General features: G+C 49.4%; 1 protein-coding gene across 1 annotated transcript; it reads right to left on the reverse strand.

The window, feature by feature from the left end:
- Positions 1–5,879: 5,879 nt before the first annotated feature.
- Positions 5,880–7,561, reverse strand: HYAL1 (hyaluronidase 1). The gene is made up of 3 exons (XM_041425451.1): positions 6,610–7,561; positions 6,393–6,482; positions 5,880–6,304 (listed from the first exon to the last, which is right to left on the reverse strand). Exons 1-3 carry the CDS (start codon positions 7,507–7,509, stop codon positions 5,987–5,989), a joined length of 1,308 nt encoding a protein of 435 aa, XP_041281385.1. The 5' UTR covers positions 7,510–7,561; the 3' UTR covers positions 5,880–5,986.
- Between the last annotated feature and the right edge of the window lie 353 nt (positions 7,562–7,914).

The following is a 7,914-nucleotide window of genomic DNA, read 5'->3' on the forward strand; positions in this document are numbered from 1 at the left end:
GCTCAGTTTTTGTGTGTGCAGCTGTAGTCAAGTGTTGCTTCTTGATCCCAGACAACTGAGACTTTCCATAACCTTTGACTAAGAAAAAATGTATCTTTAATCACAGCTCCCCTTCACAACAGGCAGCATGTAAGAAGATTATATAAATATTATATTAAGCACATTTTTTGGCAAATTGCTTGCACTGGTGTTGCATTTCTTTCCACCAGTGTCTAGGTGATAGAAGAAATAAATGACGAGCTTGGGCCATAAAGGAAATTAATACTCTGGTGTGTGTCTCTTCTGACTTGGGGATTCCTCATCAATTAACTGCCTTGTTAAAATAACTCTGACATCGATTTATCTACCAAGAACCCACATCAGGCCATTTTAAAGATTAATCTCCCCTTACTCTTGGTTACTGGTAGGTATTTGTGATAAACCTGCATAGGTAGAAATAATTTTTCCTTGCTTAGAAAACAAGGATAAGGTGCTTTTCTTTTCTTTTTTTTTTTTTCTTCTTTTTTTTTTTTTTTTTTTTAGCTGGCAGAAAATTAGCATTCATACTATGCCTTCTAAGAGGAAGAGATTTCATTACCCTTCTGACCAACATCCTGAAGCTAACCCTGAAGATTAGCTCCAAGTAGATTTTGGTGGCAATTCTTCTTGGACTCACCTGGTTTCAGACACTGATGGGACACTGATGACAGATTTTCGAGTTATTTCATTCAATTTGAATGTAATTACTGATTCAACAAATTCCATGAGTGGATGAACAAGTGTTAAAAAAAGAAATAAAAAGCAATATAGGTGTTTGTCCTCGTGAATAAATGCAGCATGGATTTATGACAGAGAACCTGTTTCATTCAGCTAATTTTGGTAGGGTGACAGAGGTGCAGAGAGGAAAGGGCACCTTTGGAGGGCTCTTCTGTTCTAGGCCAGTGCCTGTGAAGAGTCACCTGTGCCCCAGGAGCTGATTTACGCGGTCGGGGAGAGCAGACCCACACCCAAGGGTCACCACCTATTTAATAAAGGGAAAATAAGAGCAAACAGAGACCACGCTCTTTCCCAGCTGCTGGAAGCCACCAGCAGGCACCTGCCCGTGTGTGTGCCGTGCTGGCTGCGCGCTGCCGCTTGTCCGTGCCCTCCGACTCTCCTTACAGATTTGTTGCTATGGTGAGAAAAGCCAAGCCTTAAATATTGAACGCCCTCCCTGTTATCTCAGCTGGTGTCTGCTGTGTGCAGGTATCAGTTGGTGTGTGTTAAAACAAATAAGATATTAAAGAATATATGCTTTGCACTGTGGGCAGGTTCTGCCTCCAAATTTTGGGTTTGTTGCTTTCTTTTTCTCTGCTTCAATTCTAACTTGGTTTGTTTTCGCTGAAATTAACCTTGAACTCTGCCCAATAGCGCAGAGGATTACAACTGTTTATGTCCTAATTGGGGAATAGGACCAGTAACCTGTCAAATCAAATTTTTCCTCTTGAGAAGTTACAGTCAAATGCAGGACAGTTCCCACAAAATATTTTGCTATATTATTTGGCGTTTGCCTGAAGTCTGCACCAGCAGATCACAGCAAAGTTTGGAGCACTATATGGCTTTGTGCTTAACATATTACTGGAGGAAAATGAGTTTACAAGGTGTTTTATACAGTGCAAGCCTGCAGCTTCACTGGGAGCACTCGCAGGGCCTCACTCTGACCTCCCCGGGCTGTTGATAACGCTCCTGCTGATTTACTGATGCCAGCACAGGACACTGCTCAGCCTGTTTCAAAGCCCCAGGGTGGAAAATAACCAGGAGGGAAGCTGCTGCCAAAGCAGAGCGGCGGAGATGCTGCAAACAGGACAAGTGTTCTGCCTCTGACGGTCCCACCAGCAGTGAAAAACACAAACTAGGCTTTTCTGAAGCAGAAAACCTGGAAGCCCTTGCACCCCACAGGGCAGCCCTGCCCGAGGCTGGCCGGGAGCACTCACAACAAAGGAGCTGCTGCTGCGCCCACATTCTTGTGGTGCAAGTGCTGCTCTGCTGCCCAGCCCCAGGAATGGCAGACCGAAAAAGCTCTGGAACAAAGCGGGACACGTTCTCCAGAGCAGAGGCATTTTTGTTTGTACAGCATAAAGCAAGGCCTGCTGTTCGTGCTGGATGTTTAAACGCTAGCTGGGAGCCCACAAACGGTGCTTCGGGGCTTACTTTTGTTTTTTCCAAGTAACTTCTGAAATTGCAATCTGATGAATCAGAGGAATGAAGGCTGATATTCCTGCTAGTTCTCGGAAACAGGGGATGTCAGGTCCAGGGCAGTAGCAGAGTTTGTGGCCCCTGAAGACCACTTTAGATCTTTTGTAAATATAGTTTGTTTTTTATAAATCTTTTCACCTCTTTTCTAGAAATGCCTGAGCAAGGGAAAAGGTTTGGAGTGGGTGATTTTCAAACAAAACAGAGACACAAAGGCATTGTAAGAAAGAGTCACTTTCTCTTTAGGTAATTGGTAGCCTGAAAATTGTGTGTTCAAGTTGGCTCTGAGTGACGCAGGGGGGTTGGGATACAGAGTCTGGCATTCAAGCTCTGGAAATTATTTCTGTTGGAGCTGATGTTCCACTTTTGAAACAATAATCAGAAGTGAACTTTGCACGTGGACAAGAAGTGGCAAGTTTTAGTTAAAAGCATTGACAGGAAAGCAATGAAGCCTTGTGCACACCTTCAGAGCTGTTGGCTTATGGGGGGATTTATTCAAAGGCAATGAAACCTCTCCTGCTCTGGGTGGCCCCTCAAGCTGCTCACAGGCTCAAGTGTCATTGGAGGCAGTTTCTGTGCTGCTGCCTCCTCCTCCTCCTCCTTCTGGTCTCATGTTTCTCTGAGGTAGCTCTGAGTCTCCTTGGCTCACCTGGGAGCTTTGGGCTCAGCAGAGCAGCGTGTGTTTGGGAGTCAGGGTCAGTGTGCTTTCTGCAACTGCAGCCAAATACAGGGACCCAAAGGTGCCCCAGCCTCCTCCCTGCCTCTGAGCTGCCATGTGTGTGCACGCCCACGAAGCCACCTGAGCTGAGTGACCAGCCCTGTGTGCTCCCGCCTCCGCTGCAATGCCGATGGAATAAAGGGCATTTTAAAGACCCACATGCCATCTCTGTAATTTCAAGACATACAGTGGCTGTGATCTGCTTTTAGGAATGATTTATTTCTTCCAAGAGAGGTTTGTACTTGTATGTCAGGAGAAGCTCAGCATCCAGCTGGAAGAGATGCAGCAGTGGTCTGGAAGGACCTGCTTCACATACTCCCAATCTCAGTTTTATGGCTTCAGTCCAGGTCTTTGGATGAAGTGAAATGCAACAGCAAAGGATAGCTAATTGGGTCCTAAAACAACTTCTGGAGTCTCAAAATACATCACCTTCTTGGTCATCTAACCATAGGTGTGGGTTGTTAATCCAAGGCAAAACTGAAAACAATGTCTTAGTGTGGGACTAAACTGATTTCTAACGTGGGAAATATCTCTTATACAGATTCTGAGTTTTTTAGTCAGGGAAACTAGGCAGATGAGAACTTTTTTTATTAGGCAAATAACAGGCACTAATTTCCTGTTTGTATCGGAAAAGCCTGTGAGTTGCTTGAAAGGGCTTCCTTCCACCTGTTTTATGTAAAACTTAATCTACACCTTTCCCTTCAGCTGAACTACTTATGTCTTGGTTACATCAAAGCATTTAAAGGCTCCTCACTACAGGTATCTTCATTTTAGATTGTAAAATTACCATTCTATCTTCAGAGCACTCAGAAGTTAAATTCTGCCTGTTTGGGATAGTTAACTATGGTAAATATTTTGGATTATTTATGGAGATATGAGGCTTAAGCAATGCAGACAAAAAAAAAAAAGTGATTGAAATGAAAAACGTGGCACGTAAGGACAGTTCTAAGTGACAGTCTTCCCTCATTTCTTATAGCAGCACGTGGAAAAAGCCTAGAAATTGATGTAGTGTGAAGCCTGTAAGGCAGGGGACGGGTGAGCTCTGCACACAGCAGGTTCACCAGTCACCCAGAGGGTGGAAAAGAGCAGCTGCTGTGACAACACCGTGGGCACGTCCCCGAGAGGCAGAGCTGTGACCCGCACCAGGGGCTGTGCCTGGCTGCTCTCCAGCACTCCCCAGCCCAGCGTGGGCTGGCTCTGGCAGGCTGCCTTGGCACAGCCAGACACAGGAACAGGTTTTCAGACCTGGAAAAAACACCCAGCAGACGCTCTGTGCTTCCACCTTGTCTGCTGGCACCACATGCAGTGCCTTTCTATCTCCACTCCTCAGAGTCTGGAGCAAAGCAAGCTAAATTACATGAAATCCAGTGTCTTGGGTGGTTTTAGACACAGTGTGAGGGGCAAGGACAGAAGAAGAGCTACAATAAATAGGATGAATAAAGCAAATCCCCTTACATGCTCAAAGCTATTATTTGAAAGTGGCAAACTGCATTCATGCCTAAGTTTGCATTATTTCAATAACAAGAAAATTATCTGTTTTAAGAAATAAGATAAGTCTGTCACATCCCAGCCTCACTTTTCTTTAAGAAAAGCCACAAACCCACACCTGGAGACAGGGTTTCTTCAAGGCTTCTGTGGCTTCTGACAGTGCCAGAGCCTCTGCAGCTCCTGAGGAAATGTCTCTTTCCTGATGCCCACCTCAGTGCTTAGTTTGGTTAATGGATTGAGATAATACTGTCCAGGAGAACCTCAGACCAGCCCCATTAGGCACCAGTAGCTGAATACTTGAAGCATATTAAATTACCTGAAGTTGCAAGCACACAGCTCTGATCCCTTCCAGGCATAAGGAGGACTTGAAATTCATGGTAATTTTCTTTGTGTGAATAGCAAGGTGAACTTTGCTTTCCATTTCAGCATTTAACACAGGGCAAATATCAGATTTCCTGCAGCTTGGGAGGAGCGTGTTTGAGTGTTCATGTAAGTTAAATCATATTTCACATACAAAAATACTAAGATAATATTGTTTCCAACATTAACATACAACATTTACCAAGCTATCTCTATAAGAATTAGATAAAACTATTAATTCTGGGCCAAAATCCAATTATGACGAATTTTTTCAGGGGCCCCCAGCTTGTCAAAGAGCTTGGTAATAACAGAGTGTATGTTTCTGAAGGCTGTGACTAGGGAATCCAAAGGCCTAATTATGTTTCCAGTGGTATCTTCTCAGATCCTCTCAATGCAATAATAAGAAGTGAACATAACTCTGCAATGGTTTACGCCAACCAGCTTAAAAATTAAGGGTGCAGCTTTGTAAGTCCCGAGTACACACAGAGTGCCATGCAGTGCAGTCCCAAAAAGGAGAGATTACCTGAATTAGAGCCTAAAATCAGAGAAATGAGCATGTGATTTCCCCACCCCAAGATGAAGATCCAGAGGAAGATGCCAACATCTTTATCTCAGCTGGGCCGGGGTTTCATGCCTTCTCCCAACTGCCCTGAAATAGGTACAGTTAAGTCTGTGGCCTGGGTTACAGAAATCAGCACTTTTGCATATCATTTGTGGGCTTAACTGCTTTGCATATGGTTATCCAGGGGAAAATCAGAAACGGGGCATTGGTTTCAGGCCACTCGTCAGTGCACAGCGAGGGGTTGGAGCACACCCTCCCTCAACTACAGCCACACAGTCACATCTTTTCACCCCCTTTGCCTCCACTCTTTGGCCATTCCCCAACATTCTTCCACTTCTCATCCTCTTCCCCCATCATACCCTCTACCTGTGTGTTTTCCCATAAATTTTCTTTTTTCCTTGTGGTTTCTCTGAGGCATTACCTCCCAAGCTCCCAGCCCAAAGGACAGCCCTTGGCAGCATCACAAGGCAGCAGAGGTGCTCCAGGAGGACCCTGCCACCCCAAAACCTGCTGCAGCAGAAGACAAGGAGACACTTGCTGGTGCTTTCTGGTTTTTATTAAGAGGCCCACAGTCAGGTTCTCAACCCCATGGCAAGGGTGCTGAGGTAGTGTCACCCTGCCCGCCCCAGTGTCCCCAGGGTGGGGGGTCACTTGGCAAAGCCCTGGGTGTCACAGCGGGGTCCCTGCCACTTGTCATAGCACTGGCAGCTGAACTCCTTGGCCAGTTTGGAGATGTCCTCCCCAGGCTCCAGGCTCTGAGCCTCCAGCCAGGGCTTGCCAGCACGCAGGTCGATGGTGAAGCGGGAGGGGTCCAGGTGCAGGTAGCCCTGCTGCTTGTCCAGGCGCACGCAGCGGCCCCGGCCGGAGCACAGGCTCTGGCTGCACAGGTCAGCACTGGCCGTCACGTTGACGATGTAGTGGCCCAGGGGCCCCTCCACGTAATCCTTCAGCCTCAGACACATCTCCTGCAATGGCATTCGGTGTCACAGCCCTGCACAGCTGAGGAACTGGGGGTCCCTGCTGACAGGGACTGATGCCACTGTCTGCACTCACCTTGGAGGCGCTGTAGTCCATGCTGCCCCAGAGGATGATGCCAGCAGCACCCTGAGCCGCGCTCTCCCCGATGGTGTTCATCAGGTCCTCCTGCACCCACGGGCAAAGGAGAAGTCAGCAGTGCCCAAAGCCCCCACACAGCCCCAGCAGAGATAAAGACTCCCTGGTGCCAACCCATCAGCCCAAGAGGTGCCCACTATCCCCACATCCCCATCACCTGGGAAAGGAAGTCCAGAGTGCGCTCGAAGGCGATCTGGGAGTAGGGCAGGACGGGGATGGCACTGTCAAGGATCCCCTGCTGGACAGCGAAAGCCTCGGCCACGCGGTGCCGGACATAGGCAAGGACCTTGTTGGTGCCATTGAGGCAGAGGGGCAGGTAGATGCTGGGGTAGAGTGCCCTGCTGCTCCTCCAGAGCCAGGACAGATTCTTGTTCCTCTGCTGCTCCACATCTGGGCACGTCCCGTTGTAGTGCAGGCTGTCAAAGTGATTGTTGTAGCAGTCGGGGAAACCGTAGAAGCCCCAGTAGGCGCTGGGACGGAGGCTCTCGCCCAGCCACAGGGTCTTGTTCATGAAATCGCAGGCGCTCTTCTCAAACTGCTGCTTGGCCATCTCCTCCACCTCCTTGGGAGGCCACTGCGGGTGCTGCTGCTGCACCAGCTCCTCCGACTTCTGCTGGTAGATCTCCATGGAGTCCCAGTTGCGGATCCACAGTGGGCGCCACTTCTCCCAGTCGATGACAGCCAGCCCGCTGTAGTCGGGGCTGGGCAGGGTCACCTTGATGTCCTGGGTGGCCTGGTGGATGTGAGCCTCCAGGCTGGCATTTTGGGGGAGTCCCCCATTCACTGGCACCCCCTCAGATGTGTAGTAGGGGAAGAGACCCATCTTGTCGCTGTAGAAGAGGGTGATGTCCTGCCCGGTGAAGGACTGCTGGTCATTGGCCAACACATCAAAAACCTCCAGGCTGAGGGTGACATTGTGCATCTCGGCGCAGCGCTCAGTGGGGATGTTCCAGATGGTGACAAAGGGCCGGTTGACGAGGACAGGACCGGGCCCTCCAGCGTGGGTCAGGGCAGGCAGGAGCAGCAGGGGGAGCCAGCAGGACCACGCTGATGCCATGGTGCTGGTGTGCTCAGCGTGAGTCCTGCAGCTGCCTGGGGAGAGCTGAGACCTCGAAGCTTTTATCCCCAAGTCAGGACCGGCATTAATCCACACCTCCGTTCCCCAGCGGTGCCGGTCACCCAGGGTCACCTCTTCCACTTCCTCAAAGTCCCCTGAATTTATCAGCAGCTGGAGGCCAGCAGAGCGGCCCCGGAGTGGGACAGCAGCGTCAGCCCCGCGGAATGAGCGGCGGCGGCGGCTCGGCTGGGAAGGAATGCGCAGAGTCAACACCCCATGACTGGCCGGCGATGAGTGGGCTGGAAAGACAAACAGACACGGACGGGGCGGGGGGAGCAAGGTCACGGTGATGGGCTGCGCCGGGCGGGCGCCGCTCGCCGTTCCCTGGCGGGAGGAGGGCACTGC

This window comes from Onychostruthus taczanowskii, unplaced genomic scaffold, assembly GCF_017590055.1.
Source record: "Onychostruthus taczanowskii isolate IOZ18803 unplaced genomic scaffold, ASM1759005v1 scaffold9, whole genome shotgun sequence".
NCBI classification, from domain to species: domain Eukaryota; kingdom Metazoa; phylum Chordata; class Aves; order Passeriformes; family Passeridae; genus Onychostruthus; species Onychostruthus taczanowskii.